Here is a 22,555-nt window from a genome sequence, read left to right on the forward strand (position 1 = left end):
AATCTGTTATTTCAGTTGTCGGTAAAATAAATTAGGGGTTTGAATCTTTGCTAACAGCTGATTCGTGTATCGTTGTTGCCAGAATACTTTGTGTAGCTGCATTTCTTGGAATCAAAATAAAATATGGTGCGAAATTGAAAAAACATATTACAAAAAAGAAAAAAATATATGTAGGAAAGAGATGAAAAATGGAAATGTATTTATGAGAGAGGAAGTACTTATGTTTGAGTAATTAAAGGTAGCAATAAAACAAACAATATAATTTATAGGACAAATAAAAATAAAATTCTTTGTATCTGTGTTGATTTATTCTGATATTTCTCGGATTAAGTAAGTTTTCGAAGTAAATCAATAATTAAAGAGAGAACACATATGCAATATAAATGTAATTTCTTCGTTACATTCTTCAATTACTACAAGATCAACTATAAATTTTGTTATGAAAGATTTTGTGTACAGTGGCAAGAATTTATCTGCTTTAATTTTGGTTTCACATTTGATGCAAGTAATATGTCATATTATAAAAAGAAATGTGTAGTGCTAGGCTGTGAATCAAAGGATTTAAGACTACGCTCTTTTCCACTTGCGAAAGACAAAGAGAGATTTCTGAAATGGTTGAGAGCCTGTGGGAATATTGAGTTGCTGCAATTATCTGAAAGTCAATTGAGGCATAGAGTTGTTTGCGATAGACATTTTGAAGAGAAAGTAAAACTAGCAACCACACTATCCAGAGTAGCAGTTCCTACCTTACATTTACCCAGTATGTATACTAAAACTAATTTTTACATATAGCTGTTTATCTCAAAAATCACCAGTGATTTATTTTGTTAAGAGCCCATTGATACTTCAAACTACAAATTTACTGAAGCGCAAACAATTGTCGCACAAAAGTAAGTAGCAAACATATGAGATATTTTATCATATACTTGTATTATGATAAAATTGTATAGTCGTATATAAATGTTTGTTCTATATTTAAATAAGTGTTCTTGTTCACTCTTAATAATAATAAATATCCTGTTCAATGTAAAATGATTATTTTTTATATATATTTATAATGGCTATTATTTTATAATAAATTAAAAAGGTTTTGATATATAAATACAAAAAATCAGATATGAAAAGGAAAACTAATAAGAGCACACATTATTATGTATGGCTATTATTTGTATAATTTATCAATTTTTTTGTTTGTTGTTGTCTGTTCTGATGTTTCATGATTCTTTCAAATCCAATCATTAAGAAACATATACATATATGTATGTATGTGATTAACGTAAAAGAATAAAAATTCGTAATTTAAAACATCTTAACTCTTATGGTAACCTTAACATTTATAATTGCTTTATATTTAGGAGTTTATTCATAAATTTTTAAAAATTTCTAATTAATCTCCAGGACCCCTGAAAAAAATTCTACCGATGGTGAAATAGCCAAGATACTAACAGAATTATCGGAATCTGATGTTGGAGGCAGCGAGGATGAAATTTCTGAAGAAGAGGATATTCTTGACGCAGAACACAGTAACGTTGAGCAGGATGCCGAATTTCTCTCGGATAGTTCCGATCCGGGTGACAGAGCAGCGTTCAACCATTCAATGGAGGCACCCGTATATGTTGGTAGAAATAAAGTCACCAACTGGAATAAGACACCGTGTACGAATGAATCTGCCACTATTCCTTTCGAAAAGGAGAGTATTACGAAATCGGACAAAAAATATGAAATCGCAGATGAGTTATCTGCTTTCCGGGAGATCTTCGATGACAAAATGCTGGAAGAAATTGTCGCTTGCACCAATTTCTCGATCAAGCACAAGCATCATGTATGTCCCAGCCAGAGAAACGCGAAGGAGACGACGAGGTCTGAAATGCTGGCGGTGATCGGTCTATTATATCTCGCTGGGATGAAAAGAGCCAGACACGCAAGTCTATTAGAGTTGTGGACAGATGATGGTACCGGACTGGAGATATGTCGTTCCACAATGAGCTACAGGCAAGAATTATTTTTATTTATAATAAAGTTAATTCGTATATTTAATTTATCTTATAAAAGTCAATTGTTTTGTTTATACAGGAGATTTTTGTTTCTTTTGGACTGTATACTACTCGACGACAGGAATACTAGAGCCACGCGACTGAAGGTGGACAAGTTGGCGCCTGTAAGAAATATCTGGAACATGTTTATGGAGAACTGTAAGGACTCTTATTTGCCCAGTGAGTCCCTCGTCGTTGGAGACAGACTGAAAAATTTCAGAGGCAAGTGCAGCTTCGTCCAACATGACTCCAACACACCGACAAAATGCGGATTGAAGATTATCAGTTTAGTGGACGTTAAGACATCATTCACATGCAACATGGAACTTTACTGCGACCAGCAGCCGGAAGGACCTTACAGAGTCAGCAATGATCCCGCGGCGATTGTACTGCGACTGATAGAACATCTCAAAGGCTCCAACAACTACAATCTAACTTGCGATGAACATTATACCTCCTATCTGCTCGCTATCGCGCTTCTAGCCGATAAGATCACGTTTCTCGGTGCGATGGGAAGAGATCACAGAGAAATTCCTTTATGTTTCCTGCCAGGAAAGTTGCGACCAGTTGGCAGTACCCGTTTAGGCTTCAGAAACGATGCCACCTTAGCCTCTCACGTACCCCAGAAAGGCAAGGCTATCATTGTGCTCTCGACAGCGCATCACGATGCGAAATTCAATCCATGGACCAAGAAACCGATGATCATAGAACAGTACGAAGCAGCAAAAAATGCGATAGACGTCATGGAACGAACATGCGCGTTATATTCCGTTTCTAAAAAGACCAAGAGATGGCCATTGACAATATTTTTCTTATTGTTAGACGTGGCTGGCGTGAATGCTCAGATTCTTTACAACGCTTCTCAAACAAAGCTTCTGCAGAAGTATAGAAGAGGCTTCTTGAAGACGCTCGCGCTCGCGTTATTGAAACCACATTTACAGGCAAGTATCTAAAGTGTTTAAAATTATCGTGCCTGCTTTATAATTTTAATTAATTACTTTATAAAGAAATTAAATTTTTATTTGATTGTAAAATAAGTTTAAAATTTTTTTAAAATTTAATGTGTAATAAAAGTGAAGAATTAAGTTGTTTCCTATTGCAGGAAAGGGCGAAGATAAAGACGTTGCCTTTGAATATTCAGACCATCTTACATCATTGTGACGAGCATTGCCAGCTGATTGACTGTGAACAAGAATTCCCGAAGAAACGATCTCGCGAGATAGATAAAGAGGAAAATTCGGCCAAAAAGAAGGATCGATGTTTTATATGCAGACAACGTAAAGCCATGATTACGACGCTAAAATGCAATATCTGCTCGAGATTCACATGTAAGAGACACATAGCATGTATAAGATACATCTGCAAGAATTGTGATTCCAGCGAAGCAGATAATCGATAATTCATGAATGTTCAATAAGAATATGTATGCTAAGAATTTTACTAGCAACAAAAATTTAATTTGATACAAATAGATAAAAAAAATAAGAAAAAAATTAATGTTTATAGAAACATTCGGTATAAGTTTAATAAAGAGAGAATAAATTACAAAAAAAGTTATATAATTTTTATCGCAGTCAAACTAAATCATCATTATTTCTTATGCTTTAGTAATTATAACTGATGATTAAAAGGATTTAAATATCTGGAAATGAGAGGATTTCGTTTATAAGAAATTGTAAAATATAATTAATTCTAAAAACAGTTCTTTATTAAATTGTTTATATCGCAACAATCATTATATTTTAATATATATAATTTCATCTGAAATAATATATATACAAAATGTTGTAGAAATAACAGGCTTTTTCAAAGTAAAAAAATGTTTAATTTGATAGTAGAATCAACATTTTTTCAATTTAAACGTTCGAAGAATTGTTCGTGCGTTTATACACTCAATTCTTCTTAATGCAAAAGGGATTTAAAAGCGTATTAATTCTATAGCACTGTATAAACTTTCAGATTTCGATATTAATATCTTTCCTGACTTACCGCGATAGGAGACACCTCATTTTTCAGCCCTCGACGCCAGTCATGTGGCAGTCATCGATGGTCTCATAGTAGATGATAGTCTCATATTCGGCGATTAGTAGTAGAAGTTCTTGTGATCAACCTAGAGAAAACAATAACAGCAAATCAGAGAGTCAGGAGGATTAATTTGTAAAAATTATATATAATTTGCATTTGTCTCATCGAGATTTACACTAATCTTATCTATCAGCTTTACGAAATATCGTTTGCAGTATTACTTGCTTATTCAACTCTCGTGTCTATTCTATATTATCGAGTAACTCAATTTATTAATCATTATTATACTGTTTTCTCATTCAGTCTTTCTACACCTTCCTATTATTCACTTAATTGCTACTGTCGATTTTTACCGTTCTTGGTTCTTTTTCTCGGAATAATCTAACGCCTATCGTACATAAAAATTATTTTATTTACGAGAAACTTATGACAACAATAACATTGTTGTACTACAAATCGTGACAAGTGTGAATCTACGAATTTTCTCCATTTTTATCCTATACACTTTTATATTCAATTGTTGTAAATATCTTATGCCATGTATAATATTTATATACAAGAGACATAAAGATAAAGAAACGCACAACCGTGTCTATTTATAGTTGAATAGAGTCTATTTTGCGATTCGATTACCTAAATACACTATGTCTTTCAATGATTCATAATTTATAAGCAACTTATATTTACTATTTTTAGTAAATCCACTTTACACTCGATAAATGCAGTAGACGAAGAAGTATCTTAATCGAATCTGTATGAATTCTCTTATAACTCATATATATTATAGACACATCTTCTCTTTCTCTCTCTCTTTCTAAAAATTGATAACTTTTTTCACAAAGAACGATAGATATTTATTTGTATTTACTCACCTGAGTTTTCGGGTTGTGGTCTACTCGAGCATTTGATTTTCATTTAATATTCATAATGCTTTGCATTATTTGTGTGTAGCTATTCTTATTAAACTATTACTTTTCTTGCTCGTTCTCTTTCTCTTTTCCATTTTTAGCATAAATTTCATGTTAATATTTATCATTGATCGACAATATCATCTTTATCTTTACTTGGCTCAAAAGATACGAGATTTAAAAAAATTGTGTGTATATATGCAAAAGACTATTTTATAATATAAATGACTATTTCGAGTAAAATTTTCATATATTATATTATGGATATATATATATATAGTATAAGAAACTAAGCCTTGTAAAATTATTTATGAATTCAAAAACGCTTCTGCATTTTTCACTCAAGTTTATATTTGTTAATTTTATATATTTACGATCAACGAAAATAGGTGTTTTGCTGACACTTCACCAATCTGTTTCTTTGTTTTCATTTTTGAACGGGGGAACGTGAACTTTAGCGAATTTGACATGTTCTTCGCTGGAGAAAAGATATTTTCTGTCTCTCGCCCTCTGACTTTCATTCATTGTTTCCTAAGTATCTCAGCTTGTCGTTACGCCTGTGAAATAAACTTAATTTTCGTCAAATTTTATCACTGTTGATACTTCAAGTACTCTGTCTTTCTTAAATTTCATATTACGCTTTAATTATACGTTTGTTCGTATCTTTTAGTTGATAATATTTGAATAGTATTATACTAAATTATGAGCAAATTTTTTTAATGTTAGGAAAAATATTCTATAGATATTTCTGTCAAATTCCAACACACTTTATGTTTAAATATAACTTAAGAATAAAATATTCCTGGAATAATAACGTTATCGTATGAAATTAATATGTGAGATTTCTTAATATTCTATAGAAAATTGAATCTTGGAATTTAATCTTATACTTTCTTATTGTTAGATATCTGTATAGGTATAATATATTCTCATTTACTTTTCACCTATTTTTATAATTAAATAATTACAAAATTAATTCTTTCCTAGTCTTCATCTTTCGTCTATGTATTTTTTGATCAATTTGAAGTCGGAATTTTTTTTCATCGAAAACAATAACTTTAATTAATTGTCAAAATCTTGTTATTTATATCTAAAACCAAAAACTGTTCGTTTCCCATCGCTTATAATATAATTGTAAAATTTTTGTTAAGAAAAGATCGACTCCAATTGATCGAAGAATTCGAAGACGGATGATGATCTCGATGAATTCGCAAAATTATATATCTAATCTACTAGATTTCATAAAAGGGCTCATACCTACTTTCTTTATCATTATACTATCGAGGCAAATATTAGCCTCATTTATCGCTTATTCGCCCATTCATTTTTTCTGATAAGCCTTCCTAGGGCAGTTGCTGGTTTTCGTGTTTCGTCCATTTTTTTCTGTTTCTCGTTGTCGAAGGTGAGGTGACAATAACAACAAATTTTTCGATATATGTATATCGATGTCTACGATTCTTTTTTTCAATGTATCTTTCATTTCAAAATCGAGCGATCGCTTACAATAGGTCAGATCAGGACATGACAACATGATACGCTATATAGAGTAGGTATTTGTGAAAGATTTATCGTATACAATAAACGCTACAAATTATATTCACAAGCGAGTTTCATTAATTCATATAAAATAATGCACGATAGAGAAAATTGGAAAAAAAGTATTGAACTGACTTATCAAATCATCCTATTCGTTTCCCTCTTTTCGGCTGGCACAATTTTCTATCGTGGAAAAAAATCTCTATACCATTCGCATTTTAATGCAATCTTTGCAAATTGTTAACAAAGTAATATTAAATGTTTCCTTCAATATCATGAGAATTTTTTAATTGACGATTGTCTCTCAGCTAGTGCAACATGATTAATTGTTATTAATAATTGTCGACGCTCGTAATACCACAAATCTAGTTTGTGAAATTATACAATAAATGAATAAATTATAAAATTATACAATATAATATTGTTATACAAGAATATATTATAATAATATTATATAATATATATATATATATACATATATCATATCACACATATATAATATTATTATAATTATATTATTATACAATACAATATAATATTATTTGTATAATTTTAATAAACAAAAATTACAATAAATAATAAAATAGAAAATTTTATAGCAAAAACGAAAAAATTCATATAAATTATAAAATATATAATTTTGATAACTTTAGTCGTGGAATTTAAATTTTTGTTATATATAATTAATTGGAATTAAAATAAATACGTTTTGTATTCTGACTAAAGTGTCAAATAATAAAAAAACTGTTTTTATATCGATTATTTTACTAATATTTTGCCTTTTCTAGTCTTCGAGGGTAAAGTGCGATTCTAGATCACATATCTGCCACGATTTTGCCTTTCCAAAGGATTTATTTACGGTTACTATTTACAAAATAAGACGCCGGTCTTACATTCACATTATCGCTTTCCTCATTGCTGTATGTTTAATTAGTCATTATTGTTATATTAAATTATGTTATAAATCGTGGAGAAAACGATCGAGAATATAAGCGCTCGACCAGAGCTAAACTTAATCTTAGATTGTCGTATAAGCGACGTGGAGTGAAATAATGCAGTGTATATCGCTAATTGTCAAGTATAAAATGTGTATACTTCCTATATCGTCGAGTCATATATCAATCAAATTCATTCCAGAGGCGCGAGATAAAGACAGCAAATGGGAATGAAAAATTTGGAGCACAAAGTAAGGTGCAAAAATATCTTGGAAAAGTTATGAATTAAAAAACATGTAAAATTCTTTAAAAGAAAACAATCTGACAAAATAATTTTTTTGTGCAAACGCAGTGATGATTGAGCTCACTTTGGGAAAAAAATATTTTTGTATTCATATAGAAAATTCGATTTTACAACTTTTCCAAGATATATATAATCAGCTTTTCTGTAAAAACGTCCGCATCACTTTACTTTCAGGTTGTTTGAAAAGAGAGGAAATAATTGTTTTTTTTCTTTTTTAAACTGTCACTTTTTCATGCGCCGGAAAAAGTTCGATCTTTTATGTCCTTTCTTTCTTTCTTTCCCTTTTGTCTACTATGTGGGAGAAAATGTTATCTACTTAGATACAGAATTAATGAGCTGGGATTGATTAATAAGTGTCGGATAACTTTAATAACGTCGCTGAGACTGGGTGTTTTGGTAACCAGCACTGCCACCTGCAAACAACCATAGCTCCTCCGTTCCATTACTTGAGAAATAGAATTTGTGCTTCTGCACTTCTACATATATAAAATTGAACGCCCTACATGTATAATATAAATATAAATATATAAATGTAAAATGTATTTATACATGCATATATAAATTTATATATATGTTCTCTTAATATATAATATATATAATATATATATGTATAATACATATAATATATATAATAAATAAATAATATATAAATTTATATACAGAAATATAAATATACATATAAATATGTATATATTTATACGTATAATATATATACAAATCCTTTTACAATACGCTACCTATTCATCTTTGCCTGCCTACTACGTTTACTTCGACCTTCTTTTATAATATTTTTGCACATGTACATCTAGAATAATACGCCATGATTAATTTGTGATGATAATTTTGCCTGATTTGTCCGATATTTAATATCAGAAAAAATGAATAAATAATATGTATATATAAATATATTCTTATATGTTTTCTTTGTGGATAGTCTTGTAATTTCTAATATATGCACATTATAAATATGCAAGAATATTGTATCGAATATCTTTCCGCATTGTAGAGATACATATACTTGTAATATCTTGTGAAAATTTTTCTGATATTGTATTTTTTATAATATTGTACAAATGCTCTTGTAGTATTGCAAACACATTTATAAAATTGTAAATACTTTTTTTTAGTACTGCGAGTATTCTTGTAATATATTGCAAACGTTTCGGTCTACTGCAACTACTTATCATGTCATAAATATATCATGTACTGTCGCATACACTAATGCAACATATAATATCGTTATATTATCATATTCCCTATATATACTTATATATACTATATATACTATATATACTGCACACAGTACTAATTATAATTCTTATTTGATTATTCAACAATATAAAGTAAATCTTTTTGATCTTAAAATCCTGGATATGCAATATTTAAATCTATAAGAATCTCTTGTTAACATTTCGACAGATCTTTCGATTATTATGTGCGTCTTCAAATTCTTAGATATTCGTAAAATTCGCATAAAAGGTAATTTTATTCTGTTCTTGTCAAAGTATATGAAAGTATAAATCTTATATATAAATTAAAACTGATGCAGGACATTATTGATCTTTTTTTGTACTTTCTTAACACTTTTTTTTATATTTTATATCATATTGTGTTACTTATTTGATAATTCGTCTCTGTCTACAAATATTTTTTTCCTTATTCCAATTGATACTTATTGTTAGCTAATAAATCCTTTTCTTTTGCTCAATGAAATTTTCTGTACTGCGAGTTGTACTTACCATAATCCTGTTTCCCATAAACACCATCCTGACTTGGATAATCTGTAATCAGAAAAAATGCGATCTTAGACAACGAAAAATATTGAAAACATCGAAGCAAATGACTCAGACGAGAAATATCTGAAAGAATTTAAAGGAGTAGCACGAAAATACGAAAAAAATAACTTCGTTCTTGAATAGTCATGACAAAATACAAGATTTCGACACAGAGAAGTAACAATTAATTAATTCAAAATAATTAATATCGCTTGAGAAGTTAACAATTTAAAAAAGTACTTTCGATAAGGTGACAGACTAAATAAGTCTATATAAAGAACATAATAAAAATAATGAAGTACGGAATCGTAAAAAATAAAGTAAAATAAAATGATAAAAGACAGTAAAAATAATTCAAAAGTATATTAATAACGATAGAAGTGATAACTTTTGATATAGATTTTATGATTTTTCTTAGATAGAAAAAAAAGAAAAAAAGTTTCCTTGTAATATTCTGCAGTGAGAGACGGCAGGAGGCAGTGCGCTGCAGTGCTGGTGTCCCGATGAAAAGATCCGATTTATCTTGCCACATTGGGAATGGAAGTTTGTGAGCCCTACGTAATTTCATTTGTCGTCCGAAAATACTCGACGAAAGAAAATTGTAAAGATCCAAAAAGATTCGAAAATACTAAAAAATTTAAGAATTATAACAGCAAAATCTGATAAGATTTTAAGTTCAGAAGTTCATGGTATCTAAATTTTTAAAACATCTATACAGATTTATAATCAAACGAATCATCATCCGCGAATAAAAATGTGCTCTCCTCTCTGTTGTCTCAATTCTCTGAATCAGATCGTTTCTCGTCTGAATTATGCTTAACACTTTTATTATAGGAACGTGTCAACTTGGATATCGTCCGGAAAATAAGAGCAGCACAAGAAAAGCGATCCTCGAGAATTTATCCATCAAGCAAGACATTAAATTATCTGTTGCAAAAGGGATTAATATTAGTATTCAAAATTTTTTTAATGCATTTATTAATGTCCAAATTATAAATAAATTATAAATAAATTATAAATAAATTGCTTCAATATTTATTATTAATTTTGCCAATAAATATTTAATTAAAAATAATTGTTAATCTTACGTTTTTAAAAATAAAATTGCTGAAATTACAACTTATGATGGGAAATATATAGATGAATTTGCAATATTTTTTGCTCCAACCAGATAATTCAATGATCCATTTCAATGATAAACGAATCCTTAAAGATCGCTTCAAATGCCGTAGCGAAAGAATTAATAAATTATACAGTGAGCGATATGATGACAGCGGACGAAATAACTAACCGTAAGGTTGCGTCGAATAACCACCCCGGTTGATTATGTTGGCATTAGATCGGTCGTCATAGGGGTTAGAAGGGGCATAACCCCCGCCCCCCGGCCCCGCTGCTGGCACTGCCTCCTGCTGGTAATTGGCTGGACATGCATTACGTAATATTAATAAAATAGTTGTACATAATAAGATAGTCCGATAGCTGACCAACTTAAATTCATTAAATTTGACATATTTGTAACATAATATTAATACTACTTATTACATTTTCATATATATATTTAGACTCCTGGTTTGCTTGTTAGGACGTCCTCCTGATGTCACAATTCAATATTTAAATGATACATTTAGATATTTGATGTTGCATACTTTGAATATTCATATGAGATTGTCAAGATAAGTATAATGCTACAAATATGTAAAACTTAATCAATTTATAAGTTTTTACAATCTAAATTAAAGCAAACAAATATACAAGAATAGTAAAAAATAAAATTGTGCATGAAAGAATGTGTAGTTTCTGTAATTTTTATAGGCTTACCTGAACTAGGCGGAGCTTTGCCATAACTATAGGGATCGTTAGTGTTGAAGCCTCCTGCAACTGGAACTGAAGACGATCCGCCGTATCTATTGTCTGGCGGTGCGGATGGATAGCCCTGAAATCGAGAGGAAAAAATAATAGCAAATTTTGATTGAATACTATTAATAATTTCAAATTAATAATGATGAAAAAAAGGCTATCAATTTTGATAAAATTAAAAATTATTTAAGAATTAATATTTAATTTTACTAAAAAAATATAGCAAATCTTAAATAAAGCTTTCACAAGTATTATCAATGTGTTGTATTGTCTCAAGTTTACTCACACTTGTTTGAGCGTAATCTTGTTGCTGGTAACTTTCGTATCCCTGATAAGATTGCGTATATCCTTGTTGCGATCCATAACCACCGCCACCTCCACCGCCGCCGCCATATCCTACCGATTGCTGCTGCTGTGATTGTTGCTGACCACCATAAGCATTACTTGAACCTCCGTAACCACCTTGACTGAATTATTGACCAGAAAAATTTTTTGTTAATACTTTGTAGTAATTTCTATATGCATAAAACAAATGTATTTGGAACAAACTAGTATATATATAAGAAAAATTTTACTTTTTATACATATATAATAGTTCTCTTTATTTTCTTCTACCTGGATGGTTGAGTAGCATAGCCATTAGAAGATTGTGAAGATGGTTGATCAAAACGTGGCCTTTTAAGAGGTCCACTGGAATTGGGCGGACCTCCTCCTCGTTTCGTTGGACCACCGCGTCCACCACCAATTCCTCTACCACGATCAGAAAAGCCACCACGACTTGGTCCACCTCTACTCGAACCTCCTCTAAAATAATATATTTCCAAAAACATTAATAATATAGTAATATATTGATAGAATCTTTATTTTATTATATTTTTTAAAAAAATTTTAATTTGTACATTTCAAATTATTTAAATCTATTTAAAACTAAATACTATAAATATAATAATATTTATAACTATCCTCTAAAAAAATAGTATTCTTTTCCATGTAAAGTTAAAATGCACAATTGAATATCTTTTATCTTTAGAGATTATTGCAATTTAATTATAGAAATTTTAATGACAAATAAAATTTATCGAAACTTAAATTAATTTAAAGCATTCTTCATATACCTGGCTCCTCCTCTCATTCTATCCATGCCGCCACGTCCACGGAAATTATTGCTACCGCGATTATCTCCTCTACCAAAGTCTCCTCTGCCTCTGCTACGGAAGTTATTATTTCCACCACCTCTTCCGCCACCACCTCGTGGAGGACCACCCATTCCTAGGGGTGGTGGTCCACCTCCACTGGACATTCCTGGTTCAGGTGGTCTATAAAAATGATAATAAAACTTGTTTTAGTTTATAATAGTCATTATTTTAAAAAATGATTTATTTTATTATTCATGAAATATTTTTTGTTTTAATCAATCAATTTTTAAGATTGCCTAATATGCCAAGAAAAAGCGTTAACAAAATACACAATAATATATTATTATTATATGATGCATGACAAGAAATTAATTTATAAAAATAAAATTGATTTTTTTTATTCACCTGGAATATTTTTCCTATATTTAAATTAATGTAAATTTTATAAATTGTTAAAATTAAGTTTATTTAAAAAGCATATTAATAAGACTAAAATATTTACCCTGGAGGAAAGTGTCCACCACGTCCACCTCTAGGGGGACCACCTCTGCCTCTCATCGGTGGACCTCTCATGCCTCCACCAGGTCCACTGCCTCGACCACCGCGCATCATATTACCACCTCGTGGTGGGCCAACCCTGTTGACAAAAATACACAATAAATTATACTTTTTCTTACAATTTGCAAAAAAGATATAATTTTTAAGTATTTTGTCAAATAAATATGTGTAGCAACATTAAATAAAATTTTATTTTCCCTAGCATTCTACTAATCGTAAATTCCTCACCTTCCTCTGTCTCCAAAACCACCACGTCCTCTCATTAATCCTCCAGGTCCTCCACGACCTCGAAATCCACCTCTACCACCTGGTGCTCCGTCCATTGTTCAAACTTTCTGTAATTTTTCACGCAAATTGTTCAAATATAAATCCAACAATGTAAAAGCTTACTAATGTAAATTTTTACAAATCAGACTTAACAGTTTAATGAATTTGGAATTCATAAGTCGAAAAATTACGAACTTTAAGATTCTTAAGGTCTTTAGATTCTTAGATTCGTAGATAATTGCATTTCTGTTCGACTGACAAAGATCTGTGAAATTTTTCTCTTATTCTTTTACAACCAGAGCTATGCAATATTAGTTCTTAATGCTTTTCTATAGAGATGCAGATTTTAATACAATCAAAATCACGCAGATATCAGCAATAAATCACACTCTACCTAAATATGTATTGAATTAGCAATAAAATTTTGGAAATAGCGGCAACCAGGAATTACCGCAACGACGCTATCCTCGGAATTCTATGAAAAATATCCTCTCGAAGGTATATCTTAGCGGTATTCGAAGAAACGAACCGAGGCAAATCACCGTGCAAGATCGAAACGCAAAAAATTAATTCGGATTGACATTTACTCACGCTGATTTAATGAGTAAACAAGCAGTTCATCGATGAAAAAAACCCTCGGACCAAGGAAGGAACAAGCAAAATGGACGACTGGCGCGGCAGAAAGAGCAGGAAAGAGAAACATCGACCACGACTACGCGAGTCAAATTTGCATGAATCGTGTCGTCAGTACGAGCAACTAGAATGACGTAATACGACAAGATATATTCGAAGAAAAATACAGGTATATTATAATTATATTCAATATAATAATTTTTCGACGATATATTTTACGTCTCGTGTAGGAGTAGCTTTATCGATCGATTATCGATAGTGAATCCTAGGGTTTTTCGCGACAGCCAATCAGCACTATCCGGATGACATATGTGACAGTACCATCTATATAAAGAAATATTTCATGGACGACGCGACAGCCAATCGTGTTTCTCAGAAAAATGATAAAGCGCAAGCATCCGCACCGATTGTATTTTCCGATTCACGCACGAAATGCGTTTAGAAAATCTGCAAATTAGACTTTTGACGCGCGCGCGAATAATCCGAAATGTCAACGAAACGTCAACGACCGCTCGGCGGCGCTCGGGTCGCGCGCGAACGCGCGGGACCACGTGACTCGCCGGCGTGCTCGGCGATTGGTCGGCGGTGCGTCATTTAAACCGGCGAGAGCCGTTGCGTGTCTTCCGCGACGAGGACGAAGAACGAGAGACGAGACGAGACTGCGAGAAGAAAACAGCGGTTCGAGAGCACGGGGAACAGAAATTCGGCGACTCGATTCTGCGGTGACCCTAAAAGTGAGCGCGCGCACGACCTCGGATCCTCTCTCGCGAGCGCTCGTGCATGAATAAGGGAAATTGTGTGTGAATAAACGGTAACGCGAGGATACGCGGAAGATCGCTCTTGGCTCTTGTGGTCGCCGTGCTTTCGTCCCCTGTATCCTTCGTCCTCCGTGATCGTTACACCGTCAAACCGGTCCCGCGAAGCCGTCGTGACAAACGGACGCAATTACGTAGTTCTCGAGGAAGGCTCGGGCTGTCAGCGATGTCGACGAATGGAACCAAGGATGAGGAGTGCGCGATACCCAACGTGATATACGATGCCAACACCGGCAAGAATTACATGAGGGGCCGGTTCTTCGGCAAGGTAAGGGAAATGACCTTCGACAGCCTCTTCGCGACCTTCCCATTCCGTTGTCCCTTTCGAGCTTTGGAGTCCTCTTCTCGGGACTCGCACATGCGTCATTCAGCGCGCGACACTTGTTGCGTTTTCGTATGTTGCTCAGGTAATTCGAGGAATTGAATAGACGATGATTTCGCCCTTTTCGAATTTTCGAGAGAATATTTGCGTCGAAAAAATATACTATTTCAAGTGTCACGATAATTTGTCATTGAGGGAGGAGTTTACTTCAAAAGGTCGTTATATTCTTTAAAATCTTGTTTTTTTATCGATATTTGTATCATTTTATGCGAATCTTCGTCACGCTTGTTGCATTTTTTGTGGGGATATACATATATATATTGATATATCGTAACTTGGGAATTTTAAGTGACCCTTTAGTTTATTGTTAATTATATTAATATCTCTATTTTGATTTGTTGGTTCTCTACTTTCTTGTTTATATTTATGTGTAAATATATATATGTACATATATTATTTTTTTAATTTTACAATACATTTTTATATATAATTTAACTTTCTATGTTAAAGTTACTAATTTTTCTCTTATTGTTTAAAGTTGCATATATATAAAATTGATTTTATAATTAAAATATTTCTAAAATGTTATTTTATTTTTTTTACATATTTAGCTTTTTTTTATTACAATTTTTGTTTTGTTACTCTTACATTCATTAGGGTGGCTTTGCAAAATGTTATGAGATAACAGAATCAAAGTCACATCATGTATATGCTGGAAAAATCGTGCCAAAGTCATTGATGATAAAAAGCAACCAGAGAGAGAAGATGACACAAGAGATTGCGATTCATCAAACTTTGAATCATAAAAATATTGTTGGTTTTCATAGTTTCTTTGACGATTCCCATAATATATATATTATCTTGGAGCTCTGTCGCAAGAGGGTAAGCATTCTTTACAAAATCTATTTTTTTATGAGTATAAATTGTAATCAATTAACAAATATTTAATGTTCTAGTCAATGATGGAGTTACATAAACGCAGAAAAGCATTGTCGGAATGTGAAACTCGGTACTTTATGAAGCAAATCTTAGACGGAGTCTTTTACTTACATCAACATAGAATAATTCACAGGGACTTAAAATTAGGAAATTTATTCTTGAACGACGAATTGCAAGTCAAGATTGGTGATTTTGGATTAGCGACTAAATTGGAACATGATGGTGAAAGGAAAAAGTAATTGTTGCTCAAATGCTAATACAACATATTTATATAGGAATTTTCATTCTCTAAATGATTCTCTTAAAATTTAATTTTTTAGAATTAAATCAACATGTGTAAATTAAATTTGAACATTTTTATACAATTTTTAATCTTATCACAAATAAGAATTAATTTTGTTAATTACAATGATTTGATTGAATTTTTCGACAGAACTGTCTGTGGCACTCCGAATTACATAGCACCGGAAGTACTGACAAAGGTCGGGCACTCGTACGAAGCCGATGTATGGAGCATTGGCTGTATAATGTACACTTTGCTTGTGGGCAAGCCACCTTTTGAAACATCGAGTCTCAAGGAGACATATACCAGAATTAAGCAAGTGCAGTATAAAACACCACAGCATATCAGCAAACCTGCTATGAACATGGTAGCAAATATGCTGCAATTGAATCCAGCGAGACGCCCGTCCGTTGCCAAATTGATGAAGGATACCTTCTTTACTTCTGGTACGCCCAATATTTCGTAAAACGTCAAGTTGTGTACTTACTTTTTTCGTAAAACAATTATACAAATCTCTAATAATTTATTTATTAATTTGCTATACTTTTTCAGTTGTCTATAAATTTTTTCTATCTACTAAAATAATTTAGTATACTTTTTTAGTACCTTAACAATCATTAAAACATAAATATTTTACACATTAATTAATCCTCTTTCTCTTAACATTACAATTTTATATTGAAAAAAATATGTTTATTTCTTTTATATTTCTTCTATATCATTTCTTTATTTACCAAAAATAAAAAAATTATGCTCGTTTTCTTTATTCTTATTTTTATCTTTAATAATTATAGGATATATGCCGACAAGTTTGCCGCTTTCTTGCTTGACAATGGCACCGCGTTTAGACATGCTTGAGTCGCATTGTAATCGTAAACCGCTCGGCGAGATGAATCTTAACGGCTACTCCGAACAGGATATCCTCGCCTCTCGGGTGCCAAACAGCCCGTTACGAAAAGCCAAGCTTAGTGCCGAGGTAGTTGAACAACCGCAGAGAATCAATCATGATATTAAAAAAATGCTCTACACATTAAAGGAGCAGCTGACTGCGGTGCTAAAATATAAGCCTGCTAAAGATGTAACTTGCTCAGGAGGTATGTTTAATGGAAAAATACTTCCTGCAACCTTTAATATTTTTTACTAGAGTAGACGAAATAAAATATTATTTTTAATATTTTTAGATATATTTCTTAATATAATTTTAAATTTTACATAATTGATTAATATAAATACAACTATGCTTATTATTATTATTATTATTATTATTATTATTATTATTATTATTATATTTAGTATTATTATACAATGTTATAAAGATATATTTTTTTTTTTAAAACTCGCAGATGAAATGACTGATCCGGCGGCGCAACCTGTAATTTGGATTAGCAAATGGGTGGATTATTCGGATAAATACGGTTTTGGATACCAATTGTCCGACGATGGCGTCGGTGTGATGTATAATGATGGCACACGATTGATTATGCTTGCTAATGGTTTCAATATTCACTATATCAATCGTGAGGGCGACGAATTGTACTACACGGTCAAAGAGTATCCGTTGAATCTCGAAAAGAAGATGAAACTGATGAACTTCTTTTTGAAATACATGAATGAGCACTTGATGAAGGCAGGCGGCTCTGTCGCAGTGAAACAAAGTGACTCTCTGTCCAGAATACCTTACATACACCAGTGGTTCAGGACCCAAACGGCCGTCGTGATGCAATTGACTAATGGCACAGTGCAAGTGAGTATTAAATTAGTCGACCATCTCTATAAACTTAATATAAATTTATTTATAAATTAATAATTTAAAATAAAATAATTTTTACATTTTCGCGAATTTTACATATGTAATAATTAGGTTTTTATCCTTTTTTTTTTTACTTTCTTATATATCTTCTTATATTTCTTATACTTTTTCTAAATTATTTTTATTAATATTTCCTTTTCTATTTAATAATATCCTATATAATTTATCTTTTCTTTGCATTATTATATATATATATATATATATTATACATACATTGGATATTATTAATAATAAAGATATAAGAAATTTTAATAAGAAATATATATATATATATATATATGTTTCTCTTTTATTTATTTGAATATACACAAATTATGATAAATGAAAATTATGAATAATGAAAAAGTGTGAATGAAAAAAACACATGTGACTTTACTTAGTCACTAATATTATTATTATATCAAAATTGTAATTATTTTTTATCTCGGGATAATTTGCTTCTTAGGTCAACTTTTTGGATCACGCAAAGATCATTATGTGCCCTTTGATGGCAGCAGTTACCTACATTGACCACGACAAGAATTTCCGAACTTATAGATTCCAGACTATTCAGGAGCATGGTTGCTCTAAAGGATTGGCGAAGAATTTGATGTATGCATATGAGAAGATTGGACTGATGCTGGCAAATTCTCAGGTCCGATAAAAATTGCTCATTGCTGAAAGAAAACAAGAGACGAAATATCGGATATATATTGCGCCTCTCTTGGTATTGTAAATTATCTTTAGAAACGCAATATTTATATTTATTTTCTGATAGTACTATCTTTGTAGTGAAAAAGAAAAACTGGCAAGTCGGGATTACAACTATATAGGATCCTCTCTATCTTCGCTCGATTTTTGTACAGACAAAATTTTGCTAGGCAAGTTTTTTTCCATTTTTTTACTGCTTAGTACAAAAAAAGAGAAAGAGAGAGAGAGAGAGAGAAAGAGAGAAAGAAGAGCCAATCGCGTTCAACGAAGGCGAGATATTTCGCGCGCCAAGATATTTCATTCTATTCTTCAGTATGCCGTTTCTCGTAAACATTACTTTAAACTAATTTGATCAGTTGTTATTAATCCTTCTCTCTGTTCATGTTTTTAAATATAATACTGAAATCATAACTGCTTTGAATATTAAAGTAACTTTAACATTCAAAATCCTGAAGAGAGAAATTTCCTTATTCTTACATTCCTATTATTCTCCTAATCTCTTACTCCTTTTAAATTATTGATTCCTGTTAGTTGCTCAGGATTCTACGAGAGACTTCTTGTCTTCGTTGATCCACAACGACTGCCCAAAAGATATTCTGCACTTTGCGAGTGAATCACCTTGATCTAGAAATGTCATGTTATGCCCATCGCAAAGAAAAAAAAGTAGAGGCAGGGATTGTCATGATTCGACGGAGTAGTGCAATCTAATGTCTGATTTCGTTCTCATAGATGAGACGAAAATTCGCAGAAGCTAGTCTTCTTTTGACTAATGATTCACTGGCTCAAAGTTTAACTCATTCAAACTTGTTCAAAACAATGCGACTAAAATATTAATCTCTGATAACTCTTTAAATTCTGATAAAAGCTTTGAGATGAGACTTTTATAATGACTTATATGTTTAAAATCTTATGTGTTTAAAATTTTAGCAAAAACAGATGAGAAAAATGTTTAGTCTCAAATAAATAAATAGAGAAATAATTTAGAAGGAGTAAGAGATACAAGAGAGTAATAGGAATATAAGAGTGAGGAAGTTCCTCTCTAGTATTTTGAATATTAAAGTTAACTTTAATATTCAAAACAGTTATAATTTAAGTATTATATTTAAAAACATGAAATTATTTATCAAAAACAAAATTTTTTATTTATTTATATTTCTCTATTTATTTGAGACTAAATATTTTTCTAATTTTTTTTTGTTAAAATTTTAAACACAAGATTTTTTTAGTAAAATGTTTAATTTTTAATTTAAACTATTGTTTTGAAATTAAAGCAAAGACATTGTAAAATATAATTTTCTAAAATAAAGGAGATCTGTTTCATTTTGAATAAGAGACATAATTTTGTAAAATTATAAAAAAATATCCTATTAATATCTCTAAGATACTCTTTGGAAAAATTAAAAAAATTTTGTCAAATTATGAGAAATGGAATGTGTAATTTTTCTTGTGTTACTTTAATTGATTAGGGAAAAATTTAAAAGTAATTGATTATATTGAACTATATTTGATGTGTATACAAAAGACTATATTTTTTTTTAAAAGCGAAGTGACTACAATGTGTGTTAATTAAATCGATGCGAGATGTGTTGTACTGCCAGAAACACTGATTTTTTGTATGATTTTTTTTGTAATATTAGATAGAGCTTACATAGATTTTTATATAATTATATTGTAGTATTGAAAGCTTACAAAAGTTTTCGTTCTTTTTTTCATTGATACATCGTGAGGATAGATAAAATCATATAGAAATGTTAGATTATATCGTAAGGATCGATAGAACGAAAAGACTAGAACAATTAAAGGATTCGAAAAAATTGAGAGGAAATCTATAAAATAAAGGATCCGATGTAACTAAAACAATTTAAATAACTCAATTATTACCAGAACTATTAAGTTTAATATTTTTGATAATAATTGATTTATTTAAACCGTCAAGTATAATCGGAATCGCCAGATTCGTGAAAAAAAAACTTACAAAATTGAAAATCAAAGAGTTCATAGATTTGACGAAAGATCTCTTTAAATTAATTTTTTAAACTTTTTTTATATTTCTAGATTAAGATTTTTAGGTCTTATTTGAATATTAGAATGCTGAAATCATTAACTCTTCGAATTGTGAAATTGCAAGATCGTATGAATCTAAGTTTACAGATTTTTCCAATATTTTATAGATTTATTCGATTTTTTCGACTGATATCACTGTTCTAGTCTTTGCTTCTATCGAGCTTTCGAATTTTTACGATGTAATCACGCATTATCAACGAAAGTTTAAATATTTATAGATATAATATTTTTCATAATAATTTGCTATAATATTCTCTTTAGTCATTACGATAATAAGTGAGTTATGTTAAACTTGAATTTATGTTAACGATTGATATCTGAAATTTCAATTCGGTTAAAATATTTCCATTTTTTTTATATCTTGGAAATTGTTTAAAATCCACGGGCTTTAGGAAGTCTGAATACAAAAAATGGAGTTGTTAATTAAGTTAAAATTTCAAATATCAATTGTTGACGCGAATTAAAGTATAATATAACATACATTTTACTTATTATCATTATAATGATATAGAAGAGAATTATTAAAAACGAAATTGAAAATAGCAACTTTTCAAAAGTGACGGAAACTTTTGTATGAATTCATATATAAAGAGTTGGTTTAATTCAAAATATGAAGAGATTATTTAACGAAAAAAGGAAATTAACTATTTTTTTTCCTTTTTTGTTCAGACTTTTCATATGAATTAAACCGACTCTTATATATGAATTAATTATTAGAAATTGGAGGGAACGATATATTAATGAATGACGTAATATTATGTTAAGTTAGATATATGTGTTTAAAGCAAGAAAAAGAAAAATAATTGTTATATGTGAAAAAAATTAACATAGAAAATTAAAATGTACATAAAACAATAAATATAAAAATAAGAAAAAAAAGATGTATATAGAAAGTTGTTAGCAACGGATAAAATTATAAATAAATAAATGCGATATATGCGAGGTGGCGGATACGTTTTACGACTAAGAAGAGTTAATAAGTGAACGAATAATCTTAATAGAGAGACCCACTATCGGATTCCGTTGAGTTTGTTGAAAAAAAAAAGAAACAATTTATTATTTCTATACTGTATACATTTTTAAAATAACGTACATATTGACACTCAGTTGAGTGTAGATAAGAACCTAAGCTTTAGATGAAAATTAGGATAATATTTTTACAAAGTGCATGTACAACATCATTTTGAAAAAGTAAACAGTATAGAAATAAATTGTTTCTTTTTTTGTACGTATTTAAACATTGCTATTTTGCAAAATACACTTCGACACGTACAGAAGCTGATTGTGAGGATTACTACTAAAATTATTCATTCACTAATTGATACTATTGACATTTTTGTTCATTAAAAATTGAATCTGAAACTCTGCTTTCCATGAAGTACTTTGATGTAAGAGTATATATTCTAAAAGTTTTTGTGCATATAATTATTCGATACATTGATATAAAATATTTTTAAGTATTATGATTTATTTACATATTATTGAGTATTATAATTAGCAAATTTAAAGTATTTTTTGCGTTACTTATATGGCTTGAATAAAGTTTCAATATCAACAATTTATTTATATAATTTGTGTATAATGCTCAAAATTTTTTAATAAATTTGTAACAATCTCAAAAACTAAAAATTACACAGATTTGAGGATAGAATTAAAGAATTTATT

At 30.4% G+C, this 22,555-nt stretch overlaps 3 protein-coding genes across 9 annotated transcripts; 2 read left to right on the top strand and 1 right to left on the bottom strand.

Moving 5' to 3' along the window:
* The first annotated feature begins 33 nt into the window (after positions 1–33).
* LOC114935919 (uncharacterized) lies at positions 34–6,685 on the top strand. Its single transcript, XM_085480451.1, has 5 exons — positions 34–760; positions 833–890; positions 1,399–1,992; positions 2,074–2,974; positions 3,136–6,685. Exons 1-5 carry the CDS (start codon positions 373–375, stop codon positions 3,430–3,432), a joined length of 2,238 nt encoding a protein of 745 aa, XP_085336577.1. The 5' UTR covers positions 34–372; the 3' UTR covers positions 3,433–6,685.
* On the bottom strand, positions 3,719–14,035 carry LOC114935851 (uncharacterized). Of its 5 annotated transcripts, none has more exons than XM_029308754.2 (10): positions 13,926–14,035; positions 13,296–13,402; positions 13,012–13,146; positions 12,489–12,689; positions 11,989–12,177; positions 11,660–11,840; positions 11,335–11,449; positions 10,808–10,936; positions 9,481–9,522; positions 3,719–4,143 (listed from the first exon to the last, which is right to left on the bottom strand). In XM_029308754.2, exons 2-10 carry the CDS (start codon positions 13,388–13,390, stop codon positions 4,139–4,141), a joined length of 1,092 nt encoding a protein of 363 aa, XP_029164587.1. In that variant the 5' UTR covers positions 13,391–13,402; positions 13,926–14,035; the 3' UTR covers positions 3,719–4,138. The 5 variants fall into 5 exon arrangements, with proteins under 5 accessions (XP_029164587.1, XP_029164591.1, XP_029164585.1 ...); XM_029308752.2 differs by lacking the exon at positions 3,719–4,143 and adding an exon at positions 8,046–8,154; XM_029308753.2 differs by lacking the exons at positions 3,719–4,143; positions 13,926–14,035 and adding exons at positions 8,046–8,154; positions 13,729–13,868.
* Positions 14,036–14,550: 515 nt separating this feature from the next.
* Positions 14,551–21,850, top strand: polo (Serine/threonine-protein kinase polo). 3 transcript variants are annotated; one of them, XR_003820580.2, is made up of 8 exons: positions 14,551–15,050; positions 15,762–15,986; positions 16,061–16,278; positions 16,477–16,772; positions 17,121–17,420; positions 17,670–18,070; positions 18,582–18,842; positions 18,908–21,850. XR_003820580.2 is itself a non-coding variant. In XM_029308748.2 (8 exons), exons 1-8 carry the CDS (start codon positions 14,949–14,951, stop codon positions 18,908–18,910), a joined length of 1,734 nt encoding a protein of 577 aa, XP_029164581.1. In that variant the 5' UTR covers positions 14,551–14,948; the 3' UTR covers positions 18,911–21,850. The 3 variants fall into 3 exon arrangements, 2 of the variants coding, with proteins under 2 accessions (XP_029164581.1, XP_029164580.1); XM_029308748.2 differs by having other exon boundaries at positions 18,582–18,770; XM_029308747.2 differs by having other exon boundaries at positions 18,582–21,850.
* Positions 21,851–22,555: the final 705 nt, after the last annotated feature.

Source organism: Nylanderia fulva, unplaced genomic scaffold (genome assembly GCF_048542155.1).
Source record: "Nylanderia fulva isolate GAGA-0341 unplaced genomic scaffold, ASM4854215v1 Scaffold15, whole genome shotgun sequence".
NCBI lineage: Eukaryota > Metazoa > Arthropoda > Insecta > Hymenoptera > Formicidae > Nylanderia > Nylanderia fulva.

What these genes read in the sequence shown, in the direction of transcription:
- LOC114935919 (XM_085480451.1), top strand. Translation starts at nt 373, where the DNA reads ATGCAATATAAATGTAATTTCTTCGTTACATTCTTCAATTACTACAAG. An exon ending in TCCTACCTTACATTTACCCA is followed by an intron (nt 761 to 832) that starts GTATGTATACTA and finishes TATTTTGTTAAG; the next exon opens with AGCCCATTGATACTTCAAAC. An exon ending in CAAACAATTGTCGCACAAAA is followed by an intron (nt 891 to 1,398) that starts GTAAGTAGCAAA and finishes ATTAATCTCCAG; the next exon opens with GACCCCTGAAAAAAATTCTA.
- LOC114935851 (XM_029308752.2), bottom strand. Translation starts at nt 13,390, where the DNA reads ATGGACGGAGCACCAGGTGGTAGAGGTGGATTTCGAGGTCGTGGAGGA. An exon ending in AGAATGAGAGGAGGAGCCAG is followed by an intron (nt 12,178 to 12,488) that starts GTATATGAAGAA and finishes ATATTATTTTAG; the next exon opens with AGGAGGTTCGAGTAGAGGTG. An exon ending in TTATTCGACGCAACCTTACG is followed by an intron (nt 9,523 to 10,807) that starts GTTAGTTATTTC and finishes TTCTGATTACAG; the next exon opens with ATTATCCAAGTCAGGATGGT.
- polo (XM_029308747.2), top strand. Translation starts at nt 14,949, where the DNA reads ATGTCGACGAATGGAACCAAGGATGAGGAGTGCGCGATACCCAACGTG. An exon ending in TGGAGCTCTGTCGCAAGAGG is followed by an intron (nt 15,987 to 16,060) that starts GTAAGCATTCTT and finishes TTAATGTTCTAG; the next exon opens with TCAATGATGGAGTTACATAA. An exon ending in TGACTAATGGCACAGTGCAA is followed by an intron (nt 18,071 to 18,581) that starts GTGAGTATTAAA and finishes TTTGCTTCTTAG; the next exon opens with GTCAACTTTTTGGATCACGC.